General features: G+C 52.1%; 1 protein-coding gene across 1 annotated transcript; it reads right to left on the bottom strand.

Moving 5' to 3' along the window:
* Positions 1 to 1,772: 1,772 nt before the first annotated feature.
* LOC140350748 (5'-nucleotidase-like) lies at positions 1,773 to 14,250 on the bottom strand (the record flags this gene model as incomplete). Its single annotated transcript, XM_072436214.1, has 6 exons — positions 14,214 to 14,250; positions 13,175 to 13,397; positions 12,543 to 12,731; positions 5,801 to 5,998; positions 3,956 to 4,110; positions 1,773 to 1,917 (listed from the first exon to the last, which is right to left on the bottom strand). Coding segments are annotated over exons 1-6 (937 nt in total), but the record flags the coding sequence as incomplete, so codon positions are not given.
* Between the last annotated feature and the right edge of the window lie 6 nt (positions 14,251 to 14,256).

Raw genomic sequence — 14,256 nt, forward strand, 5'->3', positions numbered from 1 at the left:
GGACCTCTACTCCCCATGTGAATGACCTCTACTCCCCATGTGAATGACCTCTACTCCCCATGTGAATGACCTCTACTCCCCATGTGAATGACCTCTACTCCCCATGTGAATGACCTCTACTCCCCATGTGAAGGACCTCTACTCCCCATGTGAATGACCTCTACTCCCCATGTGAAGGACCTCTACTCCCCATGTGAATGACCTCTACTCCCCATGTGAATGACCTCTACTCCCCATGTGAATGACCTCTACTCCCCATGTGAATGACCTCTACTCCCCATGTGAATGACCTCTACTCCCCATGTGAATGACCTCTACTCCCCATGTGAATGACCTCTACTCCCCATGTGAAGGACCTCTACTCCCCATGTGAATGACCTCTACTCCCCATGTGAATGACCTCTACTCCCCATGTGAAGGACCTCTACTCCCCATGTGAATGACCTCTACTCCCCATGTGAATGACCTCTACTCCCCATGTGAATGACCTCTACTCCCCATGTGAATGACCTCTACTCCCCATGTGAATGACCTCTACTCCCCATGTGAAGGACCTCTACTCCCCATGTGAATGACCTCTACTCCCCATGTGAAGGACCTCTACTCCCCATGTGAATGACCTCTACTCCCCATGTGAATGACCTCTACTCCCCATGTGAATGACCTCTACTCCCCATGTGAAGGACCTCTACTCCCCATGTGAATGACCTCTACTCCCCATGTGAATGACCTCTACTCCCCATGTGAATGACCTCTACTCCCCATGTGAATGACCTCTACTCCCCATGTGAAGGACCTCTACTCCCCATGTGAATGACCTCTACTCCCCATGTGAAGGACCTCTACTCCCCATGTGAATGACCTCTACTCCCCATGTGAATGACCTCTACTCCCCATGTGAAGGACCTCTACTCCCCATGTGAATGACCTCTACTCCCCATGTGAATGACCTCTACTCCCCATGTGAATGACCTCTACTCCCCATGTGAATGACCTCTACTCCCCATGTGAAGGACCTCTACTCCCCATGTGAATGACCTCTACTCCCCATGTGAATGACCTCTACTCCCCATGTGAATGACCTCTACTCCCCATGTGAATGACCTCTACTCCCCATGTGAAGGACCTCTACTCCCCATGTGAATGACCTCTACTCCCCATGTGAATGACCTCTACTCCCCATGTGAAGGACCTCTACTTCCCATGTGAAGGACCTCTACTCCCCATGTGAATGACCTCTACTCCCCATGTGAATGACCTCTACTCCCCATGTGAATGACCTCTACTCCCCATGTGAAGGACCTCTACTCCCCATGTGAAGGACCTCTACTCCCCATGTGAATGACCTCTACTCCCCATGTGAATGACCTCTACTCCCCATGTGAATGACCTCTACTCCCCATGTGAATGACCTCTACTCCCCATGTGAAGGACCTCTACTCCCCATGTGAATGACCTCTACTCCCCATGTGAAGGACCTCTACTCCCCATGTGAATGACCTCTACTCCCCATGTGAATGACCTCTACTCCCCATGTGAATGACCTCTACTCCCCATGTGAAGGACCTCTACTCCCCATGTGAAGGACCTCTACTCCCCATGTGAATGACCTCTACTCCCCATGTGAATGACCTCTACTCCCCATGTGAATGACCTCTACTCCCCATGTGAAGGACCTCTGTGTCATTTATCTGCTTTGGGTCTTCTCTTTACCTAACCTGGCCTCCTGGTCACCTCACAGTTCCTAGTCTCACAGTTCCTAGTCTCCTCACTGTTCCTGGTCTCCTCACAGTTCCTAGTCTCCTTACCGTTCCTGGTCTCCTCGTCGATGGAGTTCCTCACTCCTCCTCCGTTGAACAGAGCTGCACTCACATGGTTCCACTGGAAGTCCTCTGAGAAACCCAGAGCACTGTCCACCTGAAAATCATGTAGAACAGGAATAAGAACTCTGATGCTAATGCTAACTCTGATGCTAACGCTAACTCTGATGCTAACGCTAACTCTGATGCTAACGCTAACTCTGATACTTCACGGAGACGTGGAGCTGCAGTGGAGATGATGGTGCAGTTCTACACGGCCTTCACCTCCTCCATCACCTCCTCATCACCTCCTCATCACCTCCTCCATCACCTCCTCCATCACCTCCTCATCACCTCCTCCATCACCTCCTCATCACCTCCTCATCACCTCCTCATCACCTCCTCATCACCTCCTCATCACCTCCTCCATCACCTCCTCATCACCTCCTCCATCACCTCCTCCATCACCTCCTCCGTCACCTCCTCCCTCACCTCCTCCATCACCTCCTCATCACCTCCTCCATCACCTCCTCCATCACCTCCTCCATCACCTCCTCCATCACCCTGTGGTTACGCTGGAGCCACAGACAGGGACAAAAAGAGACTACAGTGCCCTCTGCTGAGAAGGTGATCGGCTGCAGACTTCATCTCTGCAGGAGGCCACTCCCCTCAGGCAGGAGGCCACACCCCTCAGGCAGGAGGCCACTCCCCTCAGGCAGGAGGCCACTCCCCTCAGGCAGGAGGCCACTCCCCTCAGGCAGGAGGCCACTCCCCTCAGGCAGGAGGCCACACCCCTCAGGCAGGAGGCCACTCCCCTCAGGCAGGAGGCCACTCCCCTCAGACAGGAGGCCACTCCCCTCAGGCAGGAGGCCATTCCCCTCAGGCAGGAGGCCACACCCCTCAGGCAGGAGGCCACACCCCTCAGGCAGGAGGCCACTCCCCTCAGACAGGAGGCCACTCCCCTCAGGCAGGAGGCCACTCCCCTCAGGCAGGAGGCCACTCCCCTCAGACAGGAGGCCACTCCCCTCAGGCAGGAGGCCACTCCCCTCAGGCTGGAGGCCACTCCCCTCATGCAGGAGGCCACTCCCCTCAGACAGGAGGCCACTCCCCTCAGACAGGAGGCCACTCCCCTCAGGCAGGAGGCCATTCCCCTCAGGCAGGAGGCCACACCCCTCAGGCAGGAGGCCACACCCCTCAGGCAGGAGGCCACTCCCCTCAGGCAGGAGGCCACGCCCCTCAGGACTAGAACCTCCCTCCACTAGAACAGGTTCTTTCCTTCAGTTGTTGGACTCATGAACTCTTAACTCCTCCCACTTCAAACAATACTGAACACTTTTCACACACTGTTCACTTTCTGCACTATTTCCGGCCATTGGTACATTTTTGTGTAAATATGCCCATACCGAGACAAGTTTATTTTTTACCTTGTTTTAAAAGTAAATTCTAATTAATGCATGTCATATTAGACTGTATATACGTTATTATTATTATTTTAATATTCATTATTTGATGTTGCACCTTAACGCTGAGACAAGTTCCTATGTGTGAAAACTGTGTTGTGACAAACCTTTTCTGTATTATATATATATATATATATATATATATATATATATATATATATAATATATATATATATATATATATATAATATATATATAATTACATAATATAATTAAAATATATATATAATTTTAAATATCCGAGGTGGCTCGGGCATCTGTTCCGGATGCCTCCTGGGCGCCTCCCTCGGGAGGTGTTTCAGGCATGTCCCACCGGGAAGAGGCCAGGACACGCTGGAGAGACTATGTCTCTCGGCTGGCCTGGGAACGCCTCGGGATCCCCCCGGAGGAGTTAGAGGAAGTGTCTGGGGAGAAGGAAGTCTGGGAGTCCCTGCTCAGACTGCTGCCCCCGCGACCCGGCCCCGGATAAAGCGGCAGAAGATGGATGGATGGATATAATTTTAAATATAAATATCTATATATATATATATATATATATAGATATATATATATCTATTAAGTATTCAATATAGTTAAATGTATTTGATGTATTTAATGAGGTGAAGTCACATGGTTCACACACACACACTGAAGGTCACATGACTCTTTCTGCTGCACTTCTCTAGTCTCTGCTGTTGTTAGGGCGTGGCTCGTTACCATGGCGTCGCAGATCAGGTTGCCGAGGTTACACTCTCTGAAGCGACACTCTTCGTTTGATCCGTTCAAAAACACCAGAGTTTGTCCAACGATCTGAGACGAGAAGTTCTTCAGGTTTTGTTTCCACTGCTCCACCTCAGCCAGGACCTCCGGGTCTGAAAGAGCCCAAAGAGAGTCCAAAGAGAGTCCAAAGAGAGTCCAAAGAGAGTCCAAAGAGTCCAAAGAGCCCAAAGAGAGTCCAAAGAGCCCAAAGAGAGTCCAAAGAGAGTCCAAAGAGAGTCCAAAGAGAGTCCAAAGAGAGTCCAAAGAGAGTCCAAAGAGCCCAAAGAGAGTCCAAAGAGCCCAAAGAGAGTCCAAAGAGCCCAAAGAGAGTCCAAAGAGAATCCAAAGAGAGTCCAAAGAGAGTCCAAAGAGTCCAAAGAGTCCAAAGAGTCCAAAGAGTCTAAAGAGTCTAAAGAGTCTAAAGAGTCTAAAGAGTCTAAAGAGTCTAGAGAGTCTAGAGAGTCTAGAGAGTCCAAAGAGAGTCCAAAGAGAGTCCAAAGAGAGTCCAAAGAGCCCAAAGAGAGTCCAAAGAGAGTCCAAAGAGAGTCCAAAGAGAGTCCAAAGAGCCCAAAGAGAGTCCAAAGAGCCCAAAGAGAGTCCAAAGAGCCCAAAGAGAGTCCAAAGAGAATCCAAAGAGAGTCCAAAGAGAGTCCAAAGAGTCCAAAGAGTCCAAAGAGTCTAAAGAGTCTAAAGAGTCTAAAGAGTCTAAAGAGTCTAAAGAGTCTAAAGAGTCTAAAGAGTCTAAAGAGTCTAGAGAGTCTAGAGAGTCCAAAGAGAGTCCAAAGAGAGTCCAAAGAGAGTCCAAAGAGAGTCCAAAGAGTCCAAAGAGTCCAAAGAGTCTAAAGAGTCTAAAGAGTCTAAAGAGTGTCTAAAGAGAGTCTAAAGAGAGTCTAAAGAGTGTCTAAAGAGAGTCCAAAGAGAGTCCAAAGAGAGTCCAAAGAGAGTCCAAAGAGAGTCCAAAGAGAGTCCAAAGAGAGTCCAAAGAGAGTCCAAAGAGAGTCCAAAGAGAGTCCAAAGAGTCCAAAGAGTCCAAAGAGTCTAAAGAGAGTCCAAAGAGAGTCCAAAGAGAGTCCAAAGAGAGTCCAAAGAGAGTCCAAAGAGAGTCCAAAGAGAGTCCAAAGAGTCCAAAGAGTCCAAAGAGTCCAAAGAGTCCAAAGTTGTTGTTGTTGTTGTTGTTTTATGGCGGTTGGCGTCCGAGTGTTGCATTACCGCCAGACTGTAGTCCTCAGACTCTGTCGTAGTCCGTAAAAGTACTCCTTCCATTGCTTTGGTGTTACAAAGCCCATGAGGTCATGATATGTCTTTGTGACTAGAATAGTTGTTGCTGTTTCAGAGACCGACCGGCTTTATTCCAGGGAGACTCTTCTTCATCTTCCTCTCCTTCTTTGACGTTCGGTGCTTCCACCGTACAGCTTTATTCTTTAGGCTTGGGGGGGAGAGTCCAAAGAGAGTCCAAAGAGTCCAGAGAGTCCAAAGAGTCCAAAGAGTCCAAAGAGAGTGTCCAAAGAGTCCAAAGTGTCCAAAGAGTCCAAAGAGAGTGTCCAAAGAGTCCAAAGAGAGTGTCCAAAGAGAGTCCAAAGAGAGTGTCCAAAGAGAGTGTCCAAAGAGAGTCCAAAGAGAGTCCAAAGAGAGAGTCCAAAGAGAGTGTCCAAAGAGTCCAAAGAGTCCAAAGAGAGTGTCCAAAGAGTCCAAAGAGAGTGTCCAAAGAGAGTGTCCAAAGAGAGTCCAAAGAGAGTGTCCAAAGAGAGTCCAAAGAGAGTCCAAAAAGAGTCCAAAGAGAGAGGAAAGAGTCCTGGTCCAGACCTTGTGGGATGGACTGGTCCAGCAGAACAGCGTTTCCTTCAGCTCGCAGAACATTTCCATCTGAGTCAAAGTGAAGTCTTAGTTTCCCCAGATACTTCCCGAAGGCGTAGGCCTGGACCACCGGGACCTGCCGCCCGTCCACAGACCTGACCAGGACAGGGTACGGACCCGCCGGGACCTCCACCGAGGGAGGGGCACCTGCAGACAACATGATCACATGTCTGATCCTCTGCACATGCTCAGAAGCTTCTGCACAAACGCTGCTCTGTTACTATGGCAACACATACCGTATTTTGCGCACGAAAAGGAGCACCGGATTATTAAGCGTACCATCAGCTATTTGTGTAGCATGTGTAGCATGTGTACCATGTGTAGCATGTGTAGCATGTCTACCATGTGTAGCATGTGTAGCATGTCTACCATGTGTAGCATGTGTAGCATGTCTAGCATGTGTAGCATGTCTACCATGTGTAGCATGTCTACCATGTGTAGCATGTCTACCATGTGTAGCATGTGTAGCATGTCTACCATGTGTAGCATGTGTAGCATGTCTAGCATGTGTACCATGTCTAGCATGTGTAGCATGTGTAGCATGTGTAGCATGTGTACCATGTGTAGCATGTGTACCATGTGTACCATGTGTAGCATGTGTAGCATGTGTAGCATGTGTAGCATGTGTAGCATGTGTACCATGTGTAGCATGTGTAGCATGTGTAGCATGTGTAGCATGTGTAGCATGTGTAGCATGTGTACCATGTGTAGCATGTGTAGCATGTGTAGCATGTGTAGCATGTGTAGCATGTGTACCATGTGTACCATGTGTACCATGTGTAGCATGTGTAGCATGTGTAGCATGTGTAGCATGTGTACCATGTGTAGCATGTGTAGCATGTGTACCATGTGTAGCATGTGTAGCATGTGTAGCATGTGTAGCATGTGTACCATGTGTAGCATGTGTAGCATGTGTAGCATGTGTAGCATGTGTACCATGTGTACCATGTGTAGCATGTGTAGCATGTGTACCATGTGTAGCATGTGTAGCATGTGTAGCATGTGTAGCATGTGTACCATGTGTAGCATGTGTAGCATGTGTAGCATGTGTAGCATGTGTACCATGTGTACCATGTGTACCATGTGTACCATGTGTACCATGTGTAGCATGTGTACTGTAAGTAAGTAAGTCAATTTTATTTATATAGCACCTTTCACAGACAAAAGTCACAAAGTGCTTCACAAAACAGAATAAAACGATAAAAACACAAAAAATTTACAGTGAACAAAACATATACAACAATATACAGTCAAATCAGTCGGTAAAACAAGTGCATTTAAAAGGCTTGACTAAATAAAAAGGTTTTAAGCTGAGCCTTAAAAGCAGTAACCGAGTCCAGTGACCGTAGGGAGAACGGAAGATGGTTCCAGAGTCTGGGGGCAACAGCCTGGAAGGATCTGTCTCCTCTGGTCCCAAAACGGGTGCGAGGAACCAACAGTTCCTGGTCCAAGGACCTTAGTGAGCGAGACTGGTCCATACATAAAGCACATAAGATTAACAAAACAGACGGATAAGTCAAGAGTCAGTTGAGCTTTATTAAAAGTGTTCAACTCCTTCAGATCAACATTGTTCAACATCAAAACACACTCTGCTACCGCTAACAGACACGTTAGCATATCCACAACACACTCTGCTACCGCTAACAGACGCGTTAGCATATCCACAACACACTCTGCTACCGCTAACAGACGCGTTAGCATATCCACAACACACTCTGCTACCGCTAACAGACACGTTAGCATATCCACAACACACTCTGCTACCGCTAACAGACGCGTTAGCATATCCACAACACACTCTGCTACCGCTAACAGACGCGTTAGCATATCTACAACACACTCTGCTACCGCTAACAGACGCGTTAGCATATCCACAACACACTCTGCTACCGCTAACAGACGCGTTAGCATATCCACAACACACTCTGCTACCGCTAACAGACGCGTTAGCATATCCACAACACACTCTGCTACCGCTAACAGACGCGTTAGCATATCCACAACACACTCTGCTACCGCTAACAGACGCGTTAGCATATCCACAACACACTCTGCTACCGCTAACAGACGCGTTAGCATATCCACAACACACTCTGCTACCGCTAACAGACGCGTTAGCATATCCACAACACACTCTGCTACCGCTAACAGACGCGTTAGCATATCCACAACACACTCTGCTACCGCTAACAGACGCGTTAGCATATCCACAACACACTCTGCTACCGCTAACAGACGCGTTAGCATATCCACAACACACTCTGCTACCGCTAACAGACGCGTTAGCATATCCACAACACACTCTGCTACCGCTAACAGACGCGTTAGCATATCCACAACACACTCTGCTACCGCTAACAGACGCGTTAGCATATCCACAACACACTCTGCTACCGCTAACAGACGCGTTAGCATATCCACAACACACTCTGCTACCGCTAACAGACGCGTTAGCATATCCACAACACACTCTGCTACCGCTAACAGACGCGTTAGCATATCCACAACACACTCTGCTACCGCTAACAGACGCGTTAGCATATCCACAACACACTCTGCTACCGCTAACAGACGCGTTAGCATATCCACAACACACTCTGCTACCGCTAACAGACGCGTTAGCATATCCACAACACACTCTGCTACCGCTAACAGACGCGTTAGCATATCCACAACACACTCTGCTACCGCTAACAGACGCGTTAGCATATCCACAACACACTCTGCTACCGCTAACAGACGCGTTAGCATATCCACAACACACTCTGCTACCGCTAACAGACGCGTTAGCATATCCACAACACACTCTGCTACCGCTAACAGACGCGTTAGCATATCCACAACACACTCTGCTACCGCTAACAGACGCGTTAGCATATCCACAACACACTCTGCTACCGCTAACAGACGCGTTAGCATATCCACAACACACTCTGCTACCGCTAACAGACGCGTTAGCATATCCACAACACACTCTGCTACCGCTAACAGACGCGTTAGCATATCCACAACACACTCTGCTACCGCTAACAGACGCGTTAGCATATCCACAACACACTCTGCTACCGCTAACAGACGCGTTAGCATATCCACAGCATACTCTGCTACCGCTAACAGACGCGTTAGCATATCCACAGCACACTCTGCTACCGCTAACAGACGCGTTAGCATATCCACAGCACACTCTGCTACCGCTAACAGACGCGTTAGCATATCCACAACACACTCTGCTACCGCTAGCAGACGCGTTAGCATATCCACAACACACTCTGCTACCGCTAACAGACGCGTTAGCATATCCACAACACACTCTGCTACCGCTAACAGACGCGTTAGCATATCCACAACACACTACCGCTAACAGATGCGTTAGCATATCCACAACACACTCTGCTACCGCTAAATGACGCGTTAGCATATCCACAACACACTCTGCTACCGCTAACAGACGCGTTAGCATATCCACAACACACTCTGCTACCGCTAACAGACGCGTTAGCATATCCACAGCACACTCTGCTACCGCTAACAGACGCGTTAGCATATCCACAGCACACTCTGCTACCGCTAACAGACGCGTTAGCATATCCACAACACACTCTGCTACCGCTAACAGACGCGTTAGCATATCCACAACACACTACCGCTAACAGATGCGTTAGCATATCCACAACACACTCTGCTACCGCTAAATGACGCGTTAGCATATCCACAACACACTCTGCTACCGCTAACAGACGCGTTAGCATATCCAAATACAACACTCTCTCGTCCTTAAATCCTTCAAACGCCGCCGTGCACATCCCGCATAGTTATGACCAGACGTCCCGATTTACCTGGGACAGTCCCGATTGTTTACGTCCCGTGTCCCGGTGCATTTGTCCTGGTTTGGCACAGACTTTGTCCCGTGTGTCTCGGTTTAATGTCTGCTGCGATGGCGCTCCGTGTCAGTGTGTCCCACATCTCGGGGCCATGCAGCAGTTCAGTGATGAGTACGTCTCTTATAATAATAATAGACCAGCTCCATGGTCTCTTGGCAGGAGCCATCTTGGGCCAAGATTCTTAGGGTCCTTTATTTACCGGTAGGTGTCTGCGTTGTGCCTGACTGAAAATGTTGTTTACATTTTGACAGAGCGCCGCGTGTAGGTAGACTACTGTTCCCAGAATGCATTGCATACATGTTGCAGGGACTTCTGGTTCCGGAACACTGTAAAGCAGACGTGCATCGACGTCTCGTGTCCCGAGTCTTCTTTATACACCGTGTCCCACACACGTGAGCACAACCAGAAATAATCCATATATTAAGCGCACGGACGGCTTTTGAGGACGTGAAAGACTTTTACGTGCACCTTATAGTGCGGAAAATACGGTACATGTGCACACTACCATGTGATCAATGCGACTCTTTCACATGTTTATTTGAAATGACCTCATGACCTGAGCTTCAGTTTAAAGCCCCAGAGTGTCATTATTATGATTCTGGAGAAGATCCCAGCGGAGCTCAGGGCCCTGCAGCGTGGGGGCCCTGCAGTGTGAGGGCCCTGCAGTGTGAGGGCCCTGCAGTGTGAGGGCCCTGCAGTGTGGGGGCCCTGCAGTGTGGGGGCCCTGCAGTGTGGGGGCCCTGCAGCGTGAGGGCCCTGCAGCGTGAGGGCCCTGCAGCGTGGGGGCCCTGCAGTGTGGGGGCCCTGCAGCGTGAGGGCCCTGCAGCGTGGGGGCCCTGCAGTGTGGGGGCCCTGCAGCGTGAGGGCCCTGCAGCGTGAGGGCCCTGCAGTGTGGGGGCCCTGCAGCGTGGGGGCCCTGCAGCGTGGGGGCCCTGCAGCGTGGGGGCCCTGCAGTGTGGGGGCCCTGCAGCGTGAGGGCCCTGCAGCGTGAGGGCCCTGCAGCGTGGGGGCCCTGCAGCGTGGGGGCCCTGCAGCGTGAGGGCCCTGCAGTGTGGGGGCCCTGCAGTGTGGGGGCCCTGCAGCGTGAGGGCCCTGCAGTGTGGGGGCCCTGCAGCGTGAGGGCCCTGCAGCGTGAGGGCCCTGCAGCGTGGGGGCCCTGCAGCGTGGGGGCCCTGCAGCGTGGGGGCCCTGCAGCGTGAGGGACCTGCAGCGTGAGGGACCTGCAGTGTGAGGGACCTGCAGCGTGGGGGCCCACACCATGAGGGGCACACACCATGAGGGACACGCCCTGTCCCTACACACTGTCCCTATACACTGTCCCTATACGCTGGGACAAATAAAGGTTCTCTTATTATGAGACAAACACAGACCAAAGTTGAGTGTCTGTGTCATAAGTCAGACTCTGTATCTTCTTGTTTTCCCATTTATTTTTCCACATCAGGATTTTGGAGGCGTTTCATCTTTAACACTTTCATCGATTTCAACAAGTTAAACCTCATTATGATCGCTTTCACTGTACATTTGTACAACTTGTACTTTTTTCAGTATTTTGCAAAAGTAAATTGCTAACGCTAATCAGCATTAGCGTCTCTACAGGGAGGAGGGGGTGCAGCCGGGTCACAGAGGCTCTCTCTCTTTCTCCCTGCTCAGGTCTGCGTTCAGCACCATCTTGCATCAGGACAAACAACTATTTGAGTCGCAAACTGCACAATCAGAAAACATGGACGAGCGGGAAGGCGAGAGCTAGCGCGGCTTTAATGTAGTTTGTTGTCAATTAAATCTGACTTTTACTACTACTACTACCAGTACTACTTACACACAGGTTGTACTTTTACACAAGAACACAGACACTCGCAGCAGAGGAGGACTCACCGGTGTAGAGGAGGACTCACCGGTGTAGAGGAGGACTCACCGGTGTAGAGGAGGACTCACCGGAGCAGAGGAGGACTCACCGGAGCAGAGGAGGACTCACCGGAGCAGAGGAGGACTCACCGGAGCAGAGGAGGACTCACCGGAGCAGAGGAGGACTCACCGTTGTAGAGGAGGACTCACCGGAGCAGAGGAGGACTCACCGGAGCAGAGGAGGACTCACCGGTGTAGAGGAGGACTCACCGGTGTAGAGGAGGACTCACCGGTGTAGAGGAGGACTCACCGGAGCAGAGGAGGACTCACCGGTGTAGAGGAGGACTCACCGGTGTAGAGGAGGACTCACCGGTGTAGAGGAGGACTCACCGGTGTAGAGGAGGACTCACCGGAGCAGAGGAGGACTCACCGGAGCAGAGGAGGACTCACCGGAGCAGAGGAGGACTCACCGGTGTAGAGGAGGACTCACCGGAGCAGAGGAGGACTCACCGGAGCAGAGGAGGACTCACCGGAGCAGAGGAGGACTCACCGGTGTAGAGGAGGACTCACCGGTGTAGGAGGACTCACCGGTGTAGAGGAGGACTCACCGGTGTAGAGGAGGACTCACCGGTGTAGAGGAGGACTCACCGGAGCAGAGGAGGACTCACCGGAGCAGAGGAGGACTCACCGGAGCAGAGGAGGACTCACCGGTGTAGAGGAGGACTCACCGGTGTAGAGGAGGACTCACCGGAGCAGAGGAGGACTCACCGGTGTAGAGGAGGACTCACCGGTGTAGAGGAGGACTCACCGGTGTAGAGGAGGACTCACCGGTGTAGAGGAGGACTCACCGGAGCAGAGGAGGACTCACCGGTGTAGAGGAGGACTCACCGGAGCAGAGGAGGACTCACCGGTGTAGAGGAGGACTCACCGGTGTAGAGGAGGACTCACCGGAGCAGAGGAGGACTCACCGGTGTAGAGGAAGGTGTTGGAATGGCCCCCGATGACGGCGTCGACGCCCCGCACCGAGCGGGCGATCTCCTGGTCCACGGTGAAGCCGGAGTGACCCAGAGCGATGATTTTGTTGACTCCCAGAGCCTGCAGTTTGTCGACCTGCCTCTGGAGGGCGCTCAGCTCGTCCTCGAAGTGCACGTGAGGGCCTGGGGGCGGAGTCAGGGGCGGAGTCATGTCTACCTGATCAACTCAGAGTTTGACTTTATTATATGACAATTATGAATCTATGAACGAGACTTTTACATCGACTGTTTCATAAACGACTGAAGAGTGACACTTACACATTTGCCCTAGGAGCATCTCTGCCCTAGGAGCATCTCTGCCTGAGGAGCATCTCTGCCCTAGGAGCATCTCTGCCCGAGGAGCATCTCTGCCCTAGGAGCATCTCTGCCCGAGGAGCATCTCTGCCCTAGGAGCATCTCTGCCCTAGGAGCATCTCTGCCCGAGGAGCATCTCTGCCCGAGGAGCATCTCTGCCCGAGGAGCATCTCTGCCCTAGGAGCATCTCTGGGGGAAGTATGGCAGCTTGAGCACGTTCCTCTGATAAAGAACACTTCTGCTCTTATATCTTTAGGTCTTGTCTTAGGTACCTGGGTTAGACAGCGCGGGGGTCTCTCTGGAGGTGTAGCCCACCACGCCGACCCTCTGGCCCCCCACAGAGAGCACTTTGTAGGGGCTGAAGGCCGTGCCGAAGGTGGCGGACAGCGGAGGGTCCGTGCGGAGGTTTGCGCTCAGGATGGGACACTTGACCTGCTCCAGGAACGGCTTCATCAGACCAGAGACGCCGTTATCGAACTCGTGGTTCCCCAGGACCTGAGGGACACGAGCAGATGCTGGAGAGACATACAGCAAACACACGAGCAGATACTGGAGGATGTGCTGAGACGACACAGGTCTAGTGTAGGTGTTTCCTGTCGCCGTGGCGATCACGTCTGGTGTGAACAAATGTGTTTCCTGTTGTGACACGAGCATCAGACCCTGGGGCACATCTGTTTGTGCTTCTGTGTAACTGCTGTGTCTTTCAGGAAAATCCACCACAAGCTCCTCCTCCCTCCTCCTCTCCCCTCCTCCTCCCCCTCCTCCTCCTTCCTCCTCCCCCTCCTCCCCCCTCCCCCTCCCTCCTCCCCCCTCCTCCCCCTCCCTCCTCCTCCCCCTTCCTCCTCCTCCCCCTCCTCCCCTCCCTCCTCCTCCTCCCTCCTCCTCTCCCCTCCTCCTCCCCCTCCTCCTCCTTCCTCCTCCCCCTCCTCCTCCTCCCCCCTCCCCCTCCCTCCTCCCCCCTCCTCCCCCTCCCTCCTCCTCCCCCTTCCTCCTCCTCCCCCTCCTCCCCTCCTCCTCCCCTCCCTCCTCCTCCTCCTCCTCCTCCTCCTCCTCCCCCTCCTCCCTCCTCTCCTCCTCCTCCCCCTCCCTCCTCCTCCCCCTCCCTCCTCCCCCTCCCTCCTCCTCCTCCTCCCTCCTCCTCCTCCCCCTCCTCCTCCTCCCCTCCTCCCCCTCCTCCTCCCCTCCTCCCTCCTCTCCTCCTCCTCCCCTCCTCCCTCCTCCTCCCCTCCCTCCTCCTCCTCCTCCTCCTCCTCCCCTCCTCCCTCCTCTCCTCCTCCTCCCCCTCCCTCCTCCTCCCCCCCTCACACATACCATGGCGTCGTAGTGCAGCAGGTTCATGAAGTGCGCGGCCTCG

The sequence above is a fragment of the Eucyclogobius newberryi genome, unplaced genomic scaffold (assembly GCF_026437365.1).
Source record: "Eucyclogobius newberryi isolate DKJ021-1_F unplaced genomic scaffold, fEucNew1.0.hap1 SCAF_797, whole genome shotgun sequence".
In the NCBI taxonomy this organism is placed as follows: Eukaryota; Metazoa; Chordata; class Actinopteri; order Gobiiformes; family Gobiidae; genus Eucyclogobius; species Eucyclogobius newberryi.